Here is a 17,569-nt window from a genome sequence, read left to right as displayed (position 1 = left end):
TAAAGCCCTGAGCTCCTTGACTAAAGCATCAGAGATGCTGCTCTGTAACACATGTAAGGTTAACAGGCTTTTCTGAGCGACGCACCAAACAAACTCCAGGCTGATGCTGTAGGTGGGGAAGCCACGAGTTGCTCTGATGCAAGTCAAATTAATGCTTGGCTTCCTTTATCTTCATGCCCGTGTTTTCCTTAGATCTCCCTCCTTTAATTGCTCTAATAGCTCCCGTTGATGGAATTCAGGTTGCAAAACTGAAAGATCCTGCAGCAGAGGGATCATTACGCAGCCAGAAGATGTCACAGCTTGATTTCTGAATAAACTGTTTTAGCACTGATTTGGTAACTACCCATTACCTTAAAAAAAACAGAAACCAAAACATGTGAGGCAGGGCAGCGAGATTCTCCAATCCCTTCTGTTAAATTCAGATTCACTAAATACAGTGCTTGTACTCCTGGGTGCTGATGTTGTGGTCCTTGGGGTGCTTGTCTTGCTGATGGAGGTGCTGACATCGCTGTGAGTTGGGTTGAAAGCTCCTTAAAGCCACCAACCTGCTGCTCCCAGCCTTTGAATTTTGGTGGCTCTCCTCCTGCTTTGCTGGCTGCACGGATGGGAGGAAAGCTGTGGAAAACGCCTCCTAGGAGCCCAATTAGAATGAAGGGATGGAACAAAAACTGAGGCAGTAATATGAGGACTGAGCATCTTGCCAGCCACACACATCGGGCTGCAGCAACCTCCCCATGGAGCAGCAGCAGCTCTGTCCTTGGGGTGGTTAAAACTAGACTGAACAAATTACGGTAAGCATGCAATGAGGAATAAGCTGGCACTTGCAGGGCGGCAGACTGGCTGCCCTAATAGGATTTTGGATCTCTCAAAATCTTTCTCCTAGTACTGTGTGGTAAAAAACCCTCTGTGCTTCTCCCAAAAGCTACTTAACAAAGACGTGTCTGAACTTTCAATGCAAAGATTTTCTTATCAATCTGTATTTGATGACGTGGGTTAGGGCCAGAATTTTATCAGTCGAATGGAAAACACTTTGCTTTTTAAGAAAGCTTTTGATCAATCGAGATGTCTGTCCTGCTGCAAGCTTGAATGCTGCCCTTGCCCTTGAAAAATGCTGTGCACAGGTGCTGGTGTGCAAATCAGGTGGTGTGTGGTTCCTTCTGCTCCTCCAGAGCCCAGGGAGCTTTGCTCAGGAAGGCTCAGAGCTTTTAAGAGTTGCTTCTGATCTGATGCTAGGCTTTATATGCTGCTGCTTGTTTGATTTTTGCCATCAAATTTAACCATTGATTCATATCAATCAGCATTGCTTCTTAAAACAACAAACCAGCCACCACAAAAATAACAAAGAAAAGAAAAAAAAACAGAAAGGGAGAGGATGTTAATCAGTAAGTTTTCTCTTATTCTGAATATGGCATACAAATAATATCCAACCCAACCATTCAGAGGCCTTATCTTACTACAGAGGAATTCAAAGGTTTGCTTTTGGACTTTTTTCTGACTCGCTGCTCGTGCGTTTCAGCACAACATCATAACTTGCCTTCTCTGTTTGCAGCTGATGATGCTTGCGGAGGGACGCTGAGGGGACAGAGTGGAATTATCTCAAGCCCACACTTTCCTTTGGAGTATGGCAATAATGCAGACTGCACGTGGACTATTCTCGCTGAACCTGGAGACACCATTGCTCTGGTGTTCATGGATTTTCAGCTGGAAGATGGATATGACGTGTTAGAAGTTGCTGGAACAGAGGGATCCTCGCTCTGGTAGGTTTCTGGTCTTGTTTAATTATTATCCTTACTGTCGTATACGAGCTGCTGAATTTTCATGGGTGTTCATAGTGCTGGGATGGGGTGGTTCCCAGTGATCCCCAGATTTGATTGCTGCCTTCTGATGGATCTCTTGTGGATGCCTTTATTTGCTTGGTGAACCTCGTGGTGACCAGTTTAAACCTCCGCTGTAGGACGTCACTGCAGCAATCAAACCTAAGAAACCCAACTCAAACATTGCCACGCTCAGAACAACATTTCTACTTGATTGTTTTCTGATTATTGCTAAATATGCTGCTGACGAGTTGACTTTACTGCTAATGAACCTCTGGCAAATGTTTCTGCAGATCAGTTTGTTCTTCAGCCATGCGGCTGTGCGTGGAATTTCAATGGCTCTTGCATACCATTAAGTTTGCTTGAGCAATGCTTTCAGAAGCACTGCTTTTATGTATAATAAATGCTGCATGGATTCTTTTCCTCTCGTACACAAGAGCTGCCCAGATGAAGTTGAGGGCTCACAAAGGGGATTTGGCAATATTGCTTCCATTATGCTCAGCCAGGGGCTTCAGCCTGTGGTCGAGTCCCAAACCATGAGCAAAGGAGAGGGGGGGTCAGCTTTGACCTGACATCCTTGGGTGGGAAAAGCAAAGTGTTTTAGGTGCTGTTTGGGGTTATCCGTGGGAAGTTAAATTACCATCATTTGTGAGGATTCTCTCACTGCCACAAATAATGTTTATTTGAGTAATCTATACTTGCCTGATAGCGTGGATCTGAATGTTCTGGATGTATGAATGTGAGGGAACCATTTACCATCCACCAGTTGCTTACTGTTTCTGAGACCCTGTTGAAAATTTGATGTTTTCATGGGGAAAAACAAAACAAAACTGTTTTTATTAGCATGCATAAATATTTCAGGGCCCCATTACATCTTAGCCATTATGTACTGCAGGGAGGATCAGTCATCTGTAGTATGTGGTAAAGATGAATGTAAACTAGTTAAGAAACATTATTCAGCCTGGAGGTGTTGCCAGTGCAGCCTCCTGTCTTGTCATATCAGAAACGAAACAATGCCTGTCAGTGGGAACCTGCTGGAAATAATTAATAAACTACCCCTAAATACTCCATGGTGGAAATTCAGAAATGGCAAATGAGTCTTTGGGAATTAAACCCTTGAAGTTTCAGTGGTAGGCACACGGGGAGGGCAGAAGACTGAACAGGACCACATGACACCAAATGCACCCTGGGGCTTTGGGGCTCATCCTGCATTCCTGCAGCACCGTGCGATGGGATCATAGGATCATTAAGGCTCAAATCACCTGAGATCCAACCATCAGCCCCAATAGCTGATGCACACCAGTCAATTCAAAGGAGCCTCGTTTGCCATTCTCAAAGTCAACTTTTCAGTCCCAGAAGCAGAATTGCAGCGTGTCTTATTTTAAATTTCATTTTTCAAAGCTGGCCTTCACAACTCAGAGCCTGATAATTAAATTCAGATGACTCATTTTTCCCCATTTTTTTTTAAATAATTTTTGCCCATAGGAGGAATAAATAGAGCTCATATCTCCTCTTTAAACATGTTGATATGATTCAGCTTGAAAATAGAGCTAAAAGCCTTTTTTTCCCCCCTCTATGAAGACCTAGTTTTAATTATTGGTAATGCTGCAGATAGACTTACAGCCAGATAACCAATTCTATTGAAGAACCTCGCAGCCGAATATTTCATTTCTTCAGCATTATAAATAGTTTTAATCCGGCCCTGAGATGTACACAAACAAACAAAACTGTATTTCATATAGCTCACATCCATTTTTGAGCTGTATATAATGGCAGCATTTCCAAGGGAGCTCACTCAGCACATGGAGCTGGCTTTGGCTCCCATTGGAATGGGAACGAAGGCAAAATGTGTATGAAATGGCTTTTGAAATCTGCATTTAAATGTCAGTTACCTCTTGATCAGGACCTGGAAATAGATTGCCTTATTTGACTGGTGTGGTTTAGTTTCGTTTTGTTCTGTTAAACAATTTGTAGTGCTTTTAATTAGAAATTCTACAAAGGCTTCAGAGCTGCCTTTGGTGGGAAATCTTACTGTAAATGGCTGCACCCCAACTCCCCTTCTGTGCTGTGATGGTGGGACGTGGAGCTCTCCCAGCTGGAGCAAGCATTGGAACAGCAGTTGGTGGGAAGGTGGCAGGTTGGCTTTGCTCAGAGCTGCACCCAGCAGCTGCCTCTGCAGTACGAGTTGTTGGGAGCACAGGGGGGTCTCGTGTGGGGCATCTTGGCTCACCTTTCTTGCTCAGAAGCCAGCATGCATCACGTTCTGCACAAGGATCCCCGCTGTTGGTTAAGATGTGCGTATGCAGAGGGTCTCACTTGGTGGAGAAATTCACCGTGGTGAGGGAATTGGATTTGAATGTCAAAATCTGCCTGCCAGAGCTGATAAGTCATGTTTTCCACTGCCTGCCCTTATCTACAGCTTCAAAGTGAAGGAGCAGAGACACCTCTGCAGCTGCTCTGCTGCTTCCAAAGATCTTTGTTCCGGGGCTTCTTCGTGGACTTGTTTTGTAGCTGCTTTCATGTGTTTCCAAGTTGTGATAGAGAATGTACGCGCTTTGTTTTCAGATGTCATCTGCTTCACAAAATACATTTTAAATGATCTTTGCCTTCTGGGTTTTCCTCCCTCAGTTCTCAGCAGCTGTGCCTCTCTTACAAGAGCACAAACCCATCCACATGTTCCCCCGTCTCCAGTTTTTGTCCTGTGCTTTGAGGGGAAGTCGCAGCTGATACAGGTTTTGTTTGGTGCTGAATTTGCTCTCATTTGAACTGATTTTGGATGTCTGGTGGCAGTGTATCACACACTGGGATCAAACTACTGCTATGTTTAATATGTGTTGTGTGTTAATTCATTGAAGCTGGGGAAGAATCGCATTTCCCACGGTTTCCGTAAGCTCAGGTTGTGGAGAAGTCAGTTGTTTTCACACTGATAACTGAGGTCAAACCCATCTGCCCAACCTGATCTTTCCACTTCTCTCTAGAAATATTTCAATGCATGAAATACATAGTGAAGAAATTCTTGGGAGTCATCTTCAGGATAGGTTGGTTTGGTGAGGGTGTCCCTCAGCAAGATAGAGATCACCAGCAATAACATCAACCATCAATAACAGATCACCATCAATAACAGAGCTGTGAAACACTGCAGAAGCCATGCTAAAGATCCCAGAACAGCAGAGCTGCAGCCGTGGAGGTGGAAGAACTATTCAAGTTTAAGTATTATGAAGTGTGTTCTTAGAGCTAGTCCATTGAATTTGTCAAGTTCTATATATTTATATCTTGACATATCTATAATATACGTCTTGACAAATTCAATGGAGTACAAAAATATATATAAGTATGTTTTTTTGCTGTAGCCACACAGCTGTAATGTGATAGCTGCAGCAGAGCCCCAGAGGCCTTTGGCCCCTTGAATAACAACCTTTCGCCTGGAACAGAGAAAATTGACTTCTGTTCCCTTTGGTTGCTTACTGCAGACCCGAGCTGCCTTAAAAAATAGATAAGGATACCATGGCAGGGATCGATAGTGGATGAAAAGCAGGGAGCAGGCAGGCTGTGCCAGCCCAGCGTGGGATGGAGCATCCAGAGCTGGGGCTGAGCGGGTGGAAATTGGCCATAGGAGCAACACGGGAGTCGTGTGGGTTTTCTTCCACTCTGGCATCTGTTTGTGCTTCACATCCAATGTTTCCCTCTGGGAAATGGTGCTGTTGACAGATCTTGGCACCGCCGCGTCTCGCGCTGCTCGCTGTAAGCCTGGGAATATTGGTTATTAAACTTGATACTTAATGGCTCTGATACTTTGTGTGCTGAGATCTAATCTGTCTTTGAGAGCCCGGATGGAAGATGGAAATAATGTGTTTGGGGTTCATGTGGCAACTGTGTTTTGCTTCATCCCTTTGGTGACATTTTGTTTTGTCATTGTGGGTCACGATCTCTTTAGCTCACACCGAGTTTGTTTTTGACAGGCTTGGCTGCCGTACAACATTGGGTGTTTGGATTCTTCCTCTCAGGGACTTTTTTGTAGCTGGATTTATGGCAGGGAGCAGGAAGGTGCCAGGACATCAGTAAATATCAGAGCATTAGTAATAGGCAAAACGCTGTCAGCAGCAAACGTCTGATGGCCACAATTTTCCAAGTCTCGGGAGAACTGGAGCCATTGTGGTTCACCACCAATGTGTGATTGTTTTGTTTCGTTTTTTAAAGGTAATTGCTGCATGTACAAATTGAAAAAGGCAAATCGCCATCCCTGCCTCTGGTGTAATCAATGCAAACAAGCTCACTTCCACGTAAAGCAGTTGAAGCTGTGTTCATCAGACTGTATTTCCAGTCTCTGTTCAGCTCGGTGCTGAAGGGAAGCCCAGCCTGGGCTCTGATGCCTGGTGCTGAGTGCTGTGTGCCTGCAGGCACAGCTGTGCTGGAGCCGAGTGCTCCATCAGTGTGCCTTGGGATGAAGGCTGGGTGTGATGCTGCAGCCCATGGATCTGCCCATCTCCCCCTGCTTTCCTTTTTCCCTTTTGTCTTCGTTTTGCGCTTTCCAAATTAATTTTTGTAATCGTCCTTTAAAAGATGGAGCGGTTCAAATTAGCTTTTAGTCAGAATTACCTGCATTAAAGATCTCTTTAAAAGAAAGGCATAAAAGTAATTAATTGCTTCAATTATAATAACGTGGCTTGGCTTGTGGTTTTCTGTTAGAAAAACCTAGGTTTTGATAAGTCAGCTCTTCTTGAAAGGGAAAACCTACAAGTGCTTTGGGCTGGAAGCTGGCACCAAGGAGCTCTGAAATGAGGCCATTGGCACGGTGCTGTGGAAGCAGATACGAATGGCATCCGTCCCACAGCCGTGCCCCAAATGCCCATCTGGGATGGGGTTGCTTGGAATGGGTCTTGCCCAATCCTGGATGCTGTGCTTGCTTCAAACCAACACCGTTCTGTTTGTGAGCGTCTGCATCGTCACATTTTCCTCTCTAATAGGATCAGTTTTAAACATGGGAATGGTTAAGCAGGAGGATCTGTGTGTTCCTACCTGGGATCTGCCCACCCTGACCCCTCTGCTCCCCAGGGAGCAAAAAGCAACCTTCAGAAATAGGAAGATGTCAGCCAAATATTAGAGGTCGCTATCGATGTCATTGATATTTTTTTCCTTAGACCTTTTAAGGAGCCATGGACTTCTAGCACGAAATTCATGTAACAGGATTTTTGTGCAGAGAATAAAATACTCATTAAACTTTGCAACCCTGGAATATGTACAAAACAGAGCTTGCAATTGCACTTCATTTTAAGCAAGTTAACAGAAGTTTTGTTAATGTTTAACATCTTTATGGGTGTCATTCTTCATAAATTTTAACTAATTAAGTCCAAAGGGACAAAATAATATATTCTGAATGTGCCGTGATGCCAGTGCTCACTTTGCTTTTGGCACTTTTCCTTTTTGTGCAAGATCTGATTTTAACAAGTTGCCAAAAAAAAAAAAAAAAAGTAACTATTTCACTTCATATGCCAAATTATTTGGAAGGCCTTGGTGTTTGCTTACCTCCCTGCATTTGGGGTGTTTGCTGCTAAGGAGATCTGGAACTCTTTATTTTCCTAGGGCAGCCAGCCTGCAGCTTGAGGTTACCATCAGTGGTTCATAAGGCTGGATGTGGCTCTGAGCAGCCTGGTTTGGTGACCCTGCACGTAGCAGGGGGCTTGAAACTAAATGATCATTGTGGTCCTTTTCAACCCAGGCCATTCTATGATTCAAGGCTCTGCCAGTAAACTCACATTGAGCTGAAGCTGAATGCAGCTGAGTGTGAATGTGCCACGAGCGTGCTGAGCCCCTGCTGCTGTAAGCAATGGAAGGCTGGGGATGGGTCATTAATGCTGCTTTACTGATTGCAAGAGTAGCAAGTTCATCCGAACTATGGATAATTCTGGTTGTTTCCTTGCCAGTTTGGCATCTGTGTAGCTACAGTGGCTGCACCATGATGGGAAGGCAGTGCTGCTGACCAACCTGCTCCATCCATTTGCAGGGTCGTTGGCTGTGGCCATGCTCTGGGTGAGCTGAACTCCTGCAACGCAGATGGGAGATGCTCATCTCCTCACAAAAACAGACTCTTCACTTCTGCTTTCACTGAATGCTGTTATGGTCTGTTTAATTTCAGGCTGATGCTTCCATTACAGGGTTTTTATCTGATCAGACACTTGGAAATTGGGAATGATGGGTGAGCGGGGAGCAGTCGGCTCTGATGCAGTGTGTGTCAGTCGGATGCTGAGAGCAGAGCTGCAGATGGGTCTGCATGGGGAAGAGAAGAGAAACCCACAGCAGCAAAGCACGCAGAAGGCAGCTTTAAAAGAGTAAAATTTTAAAAAGTCCCACCTGGCTTTGGCATTCTGGCAATGCTTTCAAGTTCTCAACAGGTTCTGTAGTTGGAAGCCTTCAGGCTATGCTGGGGTCATCCATGCAGATTGCTTCAAAGGGAGGTTTTACCTCTGTGCAGCTCTCATTCTGCTGCATGGGCGACTTCAGCAGTGCCACAAACCCCTGGATCTGAAGCCCTCAGGACCACTCACTGCCTCGGTCGGCAGCAGGAGGTTCACCCAGGGACCTCAGCAAACCTGGGTGCTGGGGCTGTGCTGAGCCCTCAGTGCGATGGGATGCAAACTGGCGTGTGAGTCAGGAAGGATTAATGTTGGGTTTCTCTTTGCTGTGCTTGCTGCAGCGTCGTGTTTCATTCAGTATTGGCGAGCTCCTCATTGATTGCTGAAGGAACGAGTTGGTCTTTAGACATGTTACCTCTTCAAAATGTAAGCGTTGCTACAACAGAATGGGTTGTGTGTTCTTTTCATGCACAGAGGATCATTAAGGTTAGAAAAGACCACTAGGATCACCAAGTCCAGCCCACCCCATCATGTCCACTGACCACGTCCCTCAGTGCCACATCTCCACAGTTCTGAATACCCCCAGGAATGGTGACCCACCACTCCCTGGCAGCTGTGCCACTGCATCACCACTCTGTCTGAGAAGAAATTCTTCCTGATGTCCAGCCTGAACCTCCCCTGACACAACTTAAGGCTGTTACCTCCTGTCCTGTCATGTAATAGCATGTAATGGTATTTACCATGCATGCACCCAGAAAAAGAGTTAACATCCTCAGCTGTAAGATGTGGCCAGTAGGGCAGATCATGGAAACAAAGCAGTGGGCAGTGATGGGCAGTGATGGGCAGCTAGGAGAGGGCAGCCAGCGTTTAGTTTCCAGCTGTCATTGAATGATCTCACCCACATCCAGGAGCTCCACGTGCAGGTTCCCATTTGGTTATTTATTTAAATTTCTGTGCCTGCCTTGCGTTGTCATCCGCTCTTCTTGGAAGCATAGAAGGCATTTTGCAATATGTGATGGAAAATGTACTTGGGCACGTCAGGGTGGTGATTTATGGAGTATATTTAACATTCCCTTAACCAGCAGTTGTGGTCTCCTGAATAGTAGCCTGATGAAAGTTTTATTTTTCCACTGGAAGAGGAATTAATATTTTAAGCATGTTGCTCGTATTCTATTTTATTTTATGCATTACCCCCAAGAGAACTGCAAGCCTCGCCTATCTGTCTGCCTGATTGAACATACCTGTCATGCCTTCATGTGAGGTTGGAAAGAGCGCGAGCGGATATTTATTTTATCCATCTAAATGATAAATTCTGGGAAAAACAAAATTGGGTCTGTCAAACTGCCGCTCTAATTGCACTTCTAATAACTTAGCACCTGGCTTTTGTTGGTAGCCATTATCAAATAAAAGAAACAGATGGGTTTGCAGTTCAGTGGGAGTGGTGCGCTGCTGAAGACGTGTTCATTATCTTCACTCCAATTTGAGTGAAGATGCCTCTCACCAAGGAGTGCAAGGTCAACAGGCATTATCTGCGCTAAATGCGTTACCTTGTTGGACAGAGAGGGAAATAGAGGAGCACTTAATTAAGCTATATTAGCTATAGCATCCTCGAAGCAGGGCTGCACCGCGCTGGGTGTTGCAGGGGGCACGCAGAGGACGAGTTTGTTACTGCAGCGATTTGTGATGTAAATCAGAGCTAACAAGGGTGGCAGGATGCGCTGCCTCTCAGATCTGTGCAGATGGAGAAGTGATCTGTAATGCTCAATCTGTGCTTTGTTGCAAGATGGACTTAAAAGAAGCAAGCTGTTGCTCTCTTCACCACAGATAATGCTGGTAGCGTCTGAGTAACTTGGTGCCTTTTTGTCACATTAAAATCAAGCTGTGAATAAAAGCAAGTTATTGATTCTTTAAAACAGAGAGATTCTTTACCAGCCAGTTAATGAGCAAAGAACACTTCCAGGTTCTGATTTCTCTGAGTGTTTAAGTTGTAAGATCTCAATTAACTCACAACGGGGCTCTTCCTACAAGGCTGTGCGGTGTATTAGTCTGGAAGTCACAACAAATGCATCACTGCAACTGCCAGAAGAACTGCAGTGCCGGGCTGGGGGTTGCACCCAGTGCAGCTGTGACCTCTGTGAGCATCACTCCTCGTGTCTGTGTTACACACAGCAGGCAGCAATGCAGAGGCGTTACTGCAGGGAGCATCTCTTCAATAAATCTGCTATTGGGAAATATTCCAGTACTTCCCCTACTGTTGCTGTAATAGGAGAGCTTTTGGACTACGCCTTTTTCACATATGGAAAGAAATTGCTACAGTGAGGAGAGCGGAGGCTGAATGAAGGAGACAGGATGAAGTGCTGTTGTTCCCGTTTAACAAGTGAGAGAGGCAATAATCTGCAGCACTGTGCTTCTCCTGATGTCAGTAGCAGCATGAGAGCAGCACCTGGGTCACTTTACTGATGGCAGGGACATGCTTCTGTGCTCGGACACTTTTTTTCCTTTTTCTTTTCTGAAAGGTGGGGAGATATGTAAAAGTTGAGCTTGTGTGTGCTTATGCAGGCTCTGAAGCCTGACCCAGGTGCATGATGTGATCCAACATGGACAGCTGTGGTGACAGATGTGTGTTTGTGCCCCCAGTCAGAGCACAGCAAAGTGGATTTCTGAAGGCTTTGGATAAAGATGGAATACTTCTTGCTGTGCTTTTCTACTCTGAATCTCTGCCCCTTAGAAGCCCCTGTGTCAGGATGGGAGGCAGAGCAAACTCTGTCTCTGCCAGCTCTCCTGATGAATCCATTTAACTGGCTTGGAGGCAATGTAGTCCAGCTAATCTTCTCCTGCAGAATTTACAAGGTATTTTTTACTCATCTTTCCCTTAGCAGTGACAACACAGGCTGCATTAAGCTCTATAAAAATGATATTACTAGATCCATTATAATGTCATTATCATTAGTTTTGAGTACATGAAAAGTATGTGAAGCAGCTTTCATGCAGTGGCTTGCTGTGAGCCCGTATCGTTCTGATACCAAAAAACCCAGAGGCTTCAGTTGAAGGTTTTGTTGTGTGCTTTTGCTGTGCTCTGCAAAGCAGAGGGAATAGGAACCTACCCCAGACCTCCAAGATAAGTTTCCCTTCTAATAGCCATAGTAATCATTACCCCCTTTATCCATCAGTTATCCACAGGCTCTTCAAACATCATAGCAGCTTCCTTGCTGCGACTGTAAGGCGTCTCCAAACACGTTATTTGTCTCCGGTAGCGCTCAGCTCTAACATCTATTTCCATCTATGGTCTGTGTGACAGTAGTGTGAAAATGGACACTGATGGAAAAATGCTACCACCCTCACGTGCACTGCTCTCCCACTGCAGGCAGCTGGAATTGCCTTGCATCATGCTCTGAGCTGGCAGGCAGAGGTGTCCTTCAGCTGCTCGGGTGGCATTGCAGCTGATAGAAGGAGCCGTCGTGGGAGTTCAGCAGAGTGTGTGTTTGCAAAGAAGTGTATGTTTTGAGGCAGCACTGCAGGTATTTGGAGACATTACTCACCAGCAGGTTGTGATGTGCTAAATTGAGTGGAACCTGCGCGCCAACTTCCCAGATCATGGTTTTACCTGAGTGCCTCTTGTTTAAGAAGTATCCAAGTGGAGGAATGGAAGACAAAGATTTCTCGTAAAGTATAATTGGATGGATGATATCTTGGGCCTTTTTGATGTATCTTTTTTAACCACTTCATATTTGTGATGTGCCAAAAATAGCTGCACAGTCTGGTGTGGCCATCGCTAGTGCAGCTGGGAATAGATTTTAATTGATGGATCCTGTCAAGCTGTTAGCAGCCGTGCAGTCATGAGAACCATTAAAGTGATATTTCTTGTCCCTGCTATCATGTCGCAGCGCAGCATTATTTTTTACTTAGTATGTCAGTCTTTGCACTGAAAGCTCGCTGGAGTTGTGTCCTGGGTTTTGAGTTTCTCAGCAGTGAGAGCTGCTGACCTCTGACTTCAGCTCCAGGAGCTATAGCAGATGGTGCTGATGCCCTAAGAAAACCTGCAGCATGGAATAAGGAAGCAAGGACATCTTTGGAGCCTCGTTGGCTTTGTGACTTTTTGAGGTAAAGTGCTTCCCTTGTGCACCGGGAGGGAGAGGGAACAGCACTGACTGCAGAACTTTGATGCTTTGGGCTGAGGCTTGCTCCAGCTTGGGACATGTGGAAATATTTTGGGGTGCTCCACTTCCATGGACTGCCTCATTTTCATTGTGTGTGTGTGCAGTGTGTGTGTGCAGTGTGTTAGGGAAACTGGCATTGAAAGAGCTGAGAGTGGCTAAGCCCCATCAAATTCTAGCCTAGAATGAAATTTTAACTCAGAAAAAAATGGCATGTGGCAAAAGACAACAGCAGCTTCACACACAAGACAGCAGTTAAGAAGGAATGCTTTCCCTGCTCCCCTTTCCTGCTGTTTTTTCTCTTCCAAAAAAGAAAAGAAAGAAATATGTAGTCGGGGAGAAGAGGGTCAGGGAGGCTGTGCTTGTGGACAAGACAGGCTGGCGGAATGCTGGAGCTGAGACAGCAAGCAAAGACTTCGGATGCTGGAAAGCAATTGACCTTCTTTCCAAAGAGCAGCTTTTGCAAAGATGCCATTACAAGCCAGATAACCAGCAAGCATTGCTTGGGCAAGAGGTTATCTTGCATTAGCTGCTAAATAGGATGGGCTGTCAGCCTTTGTGTAGTGGATGTGGTCTTTGGAGGGAGTTTAGGCATCTCTTTGGTTGAGCCAAAGGAAAGAACACGGAACAGAGTTGCTTAAAGAAGAGAGAAGGCAGAGGAGACTCATTGCTATTTTCACTGTGGATAAGCAGGAAACATCCATCTCTAGGCTGCACAAACCCTCCCTTTGCCATCACTATGGAGCCAGCTATATTAACTCTGAATTATTGCCCTGTCCAAAAAAGCTGTGGTTATCTAGAGTTTGCAGTTATTTTTACTGAGGCTTATGATGAACAACACTGGAAGTTCGCAAGGAGCTGCAGCCGCAGGAGCAATGAGGTGGAATTGCAGCAGGTCGTGGCCTTATCAGCAACGTGGGCCATTGCAGACTTTACTTCCAAATTTCTGCTCATTTTTTCCTGCAGAAAGCTCCTTTCCTGGCTGTTCCTGGCTCCTGCCCCAACCTATGCTCTTCTCTTTTTATTTTTGCCCCCTCAGCCTTGCAGCCTGCTGCTTGTACATCTCTTTGACCCCTTCTGGCTGACTGTGCCATAATTCCCCTAACTTGATGGAAGTTTTTGCTGCCGTCCAGTGTGGATTCAGTCTCTGAAGGCAGGGACGATGCTCTTCCATGAATAGGAAAAAGGCAGGAAGTGGCCTTTTTCTCTGCGTTGGTCTCGCTCCCTGTAGAGAATCTGGCGCATTCTCTACATTTCCATACTCCATTTCACGCTTCCTCACCCTGCCTTCAGCCTTCTTTTGCTGCTCCCCAGGCATGGTTCTCCATCTCTCAGAGCTCCCCATGCCAGCAGCAGGCTTCACGCTGTTCGTGCTCTTCTTCTTGGTGATGGACAAGTAGAACACCAGGCGGCGGGGCGGCCGGGCCATGGCTCCGCTCACTGCCCCAGCATGGCGGCAGGCCTTGTGCCATTGTGACTCACGGAGCCCTGTCTGCTTCCTGCAGCCCTATTGGCTGTGGGTTGTGATGACGTCATGGTGGAGGTGATGTCATGGCGGAGGTGACGTCATGGTGGCAGCAAAATGATGCAGCGCTTGCTGCCTGGCGTTGCAGACCCAGCGATGTGCGCCCTACCCAAGGAGACAAGTGGATGCCTCTCATTTTTCGTCATGATAAAATGGGAAGCTGCTGCTCGCTGCTGGGAGGTGGCAGCTCATAATGTGAGGACGGTTTAGTAGCAGCCCTAAAAATAATTGTATGTGACAGCTGTTTCTTGGTTCCTGTCAGGATAACTACTATAATTTAAACCCGCAGCTCTTGGGCTACATGTCTAATTTATTTGGGTGGACTTTTCATTAATTTGAAAGGTTCTGAGGGCGTAAAAGCCTTCATTAATTACATTTCAGTAAATGAAAATGTAACAAGGTTCTGCAGGTTTGTGTGGGAACGTAAGAAATTTCCTGTTCTGTTTACTTGTTTTCAAAAGGTTACATCGGTTGTTCCTGGGGAGCTGGAAGCTTTCCTGCACCTCTCAGAGTTCTTATGACTAAGAACAGGCCTACAAACAAAGCACATTGAAATGTTGACCGTTCATTGTAGGTGTGGGATGGCTTACTGAAGCTCCTGGTGGTGTTAAACATTCATACGGAGCAGGCTGTGTGAGTATTAAATTATGGAGCAGATGCTGCTTCTGTGGATCGTGTCCTTCTGAAAGGCAGCGAATGGGGAGCAGGGAGCATCCCTGTCTCACCGATGACTTTTTCTGTTGCATGATTGTCTTGCAGCAAATAGGGCTTTTTGTAATAGCTGTGTTGCTTAATGATGTCAGAGCAAGGGTCGGATGACTTAATGGTGATGTAATTATGCCAGGCTTGGGGTCAGATGATGTCATGGGTTACGTAGAAGCTTGTGGTAAACCCCCGGTTCCAGTTCAGATGTTATTACAATCAAGCCCAGGCAGAATACTTGACTATGGGGGTGCTTTAGTGCTTCCCTGTTCCTTTTTGTGTTCATTCTCCCTCGTTTGCAGGTGACCCCACACAAGTAAATAAAACTGGGACCTGTTGGCAGTGCCATAGGTCTCGCTCCTTTCATGTCAGAGCTTTGTTGCTTACTGTGAGCAGACTGATTTGCATTCCATTTATCTATCTGCTTTCCCTTCTGCTGTTTCCTTTGGTCTCAAAAGAGAATCCGCATTTGTGATTATTCTGGGGCAATGAAATAATTCTATTACAGCATTTAGAGGTCTCTTCAGCAGGTGCTTTATTATCTCAATAATTCAACCTGAGAGACTTTCCAGATTCCCCAATTCCCAGAGTTCAGGAGCTACAAATAAAACTCTTTCACTCCTTCCCTGATTTGGTTTATTTAGCCTCATTTATCTGTGTTCTTTCCAGATCTTCCCCAGGAATTTCATTTAAATGTGCAATTGACGATATTCAGTAAAATTGACTTCAGGAGTGCATTGTGTTAAAATGCACATGAGACAGCATGAGTCCCACTTGGTTTGGGTCATTTATAAAATTTGCTTTGAATTGAGGCCATTAATCTGCACTCAGTAGAATGTTTGCTCATGTCCCTGAATTACCTCCATAATTCATCACAATAGGCCAGCTGTGGTCACATAAATCCTGGGTTCAGAATGTTGGAATGAACATGGGTCAGAGCTGGAGAGGGGGTCCCTCCCACGGCAGAGCACTGCAGCAGGGCTCAGTGTGGAGGTGATGCCATGTCTTTCCTGCCCTACACTGCCCTTATGCTGAGGAGAACACTTTGTGCTCTGGAGAGGCTGCAGCGAGGAATGGCTGCAAGGATGCTGCTCCCCTTCCACCACTGCGGTACACGAGTCAGGAACATCACAATAAAGCAGAAAAAGAGCTATCTGATATGAGTTTATAGGGAGCTATAACTTGAAAATGACTCTCTCTTCCTGATAACATGGTGAGGTACATTGCAAGCTCATTGCTTGCTGTGTGTTTTGCAAAGGGAGATTCAAGCGCAGAATGGATGAGATATTCCGTGCTGTAAGATGCTTCCAGTCTTTATTTTCATTGGACAGTGTTTCCTGAAAAGCTCTGCCCTATCTCTCATAGCAACCTGACTTCTTCCTGCAGGATGAGTCTCCTCCTGGGCTCTGGGATGTGGCAGCTTCCTCATGGCTGTGCTCCCAGCAGTCTGTCTTTGCCATCCTCTGTGCTGCACGGGTTGGGGGTCACAGCCTGAGGGGAGGGGGGCACAAATGGGGCACCGAGCCTGGGGGGAAGCAAGCACCTTGAAAGGCTTAATTGGAGCACTCTGAAAACAAAAGGTAATTTCATCCTGGGTAAAATGTCGGAGTTGCCTTTGCACTTTGTTCTTGTGGATCACCCCCTGGTGCTTTGGCTGTGTCTTAGCAGTGGTTGGCTGGTCAGCAGTTGAGATGCAAGGCAGAATTCCTTTGGGGATCACTAAAGTTATGAATACTGTTTCTGCTAGCTTAAAATTCCCACCTACTTTGCAAGAATATGCTTTAAGCCTTCAAATAATACTATATTCCTTACCTTCATAGTCCAATTGTCATGCTTGTATTGACATGTAGGTGTTCTGTTAGTCCAATCTGCTCATCAAAAAGGAATATTTCAGCTTTACTTTGCTCAGCTTCAGTATTTGCATTCAGCTCATGAATCCAGCTGGCATCCAAAATGAGTTCCTTGTAAAACCACTTTGTGCCTTGCTCCAAGCTGCTTCTCCCTTTGGCTGCGCCGCTTCAGCCCATAATCACCAGCACCTCCAAGGCAGGAACATTGCTGTCCTTATCTCCTTGTGCTGACATTTCCCAATGAATTTATGGAAAATGTAGGAAACGAGCCCTTCATGTCAGCGCTGAATATTCAACGTGTTGTCCCTTTGTGGAGTGATGGATTTCAGATCAGCCAGTGGGCTGCGAACGGTTGGGGTAGAGATGTTTGTTTTATGTACACAGAAAGGCATCCTGGAATTGTCAGTAGTTTTTCATCCACTTCCCTGACTGAATCCAAGCAAGTCCTCTGACTATTCAAAATACCTGCTTGGTGGTGTTATCTAGGCAGTGCAGTAGTTAGAAATGCATCCGAGGCTGCAGACACCTAATTATGAAGAAGAGACATTGCCATCAGTCCTGCCAGAAGAAAATCTGTGTTGTGGACCTGTTCAGATTCCCAGCGAGAAGCAGAATCTATAAAGCTTGTATGTAATACATAATAATGTTCCTTTAGTATTTGACATTTCATTAAAAAATGAAGGCAGCAGTGACAAAACCCTCAGTGGCTTTGGCCACCAAAGTGTCTCACTCATGCAAGACCTTACCTCTGTGCTGTTAGTTAATGAGTGTTGAACTCTTGGCTTCCCACCTGTGGCCACAGCACATCAGAGCTCCTTGCTGGGAGCTCCTCCCTCATCAGCACCCATCTTTTCACCATCTCTTAGCTGTCAGTTTGAACAGATTTTTTGGTTGTTTTTTTTAATTTTTTTTTACTATTTCTTTAAAAAAGTGAAGTGGAAGCAGCCCCTTGACAGAAGCTGTGAAGGCACAAAAAAAAAAAAAAAAGACAACCCAGAAAGATGAGAAAAATGTCACCGCTCATAATGATGTTAATTATAAGGTAAATGAATGTTGACGTTTGCGAGTTTGCTAGAAAAGATCAGACATGGTGAGGCGTGGAGGATCTGTGTGAGTGTGATGTGGAGAGAGGCGAAGTTGTGTAATGTCTGAACGCTTGCATTTATAGCAGAGC

The 17,569-nt window shown here is 45.4% G+C and overlaps 1 protein-coding gene across 2 annotated transcripts in view; it reads left to right on the top strand.

The window, feature by feature from the left end:
* Window positions 1-17,569, top strand: part of CSMD2 (CUB and Sushi multiple domains 2) — a 230,522-nt gene that overhangs the window by 58,349 nt on the left and 154,604 nt on the right. For both annotated transcript variants that reach the window (XM_052698617.1, XM_052698618.1), the window contains exon 6: window positions 1,550-1,757. In XM_052698617.1, the coding sequence (XP_052554577.1) occupies window positions 1,550-1,757 (208 nt within the window). The remainder of the gene's footprint in view (window positions 1-1,549; window positions 1,758-17,569) is intronic.

This window comes from Tympanuchus pallidicinctus, unplaced genomic scaffold, assembly GCF_026119805.1.
Source record: "Tympanuchus pallidicinctus isolate F22 unplaced genomic scaffold, pur_lepc_1.0 scaffold33, whole genome shotgun sequence".
NCBI lineage: Eukaryota > Metazoa > Chordata > Aves > Galliformes > Phasianidae > Tympanuchus > Tympanuchus pallidicinctus.
This window is presented reverse-complemented; position numbering and strand designations above follow the sequence as displayed.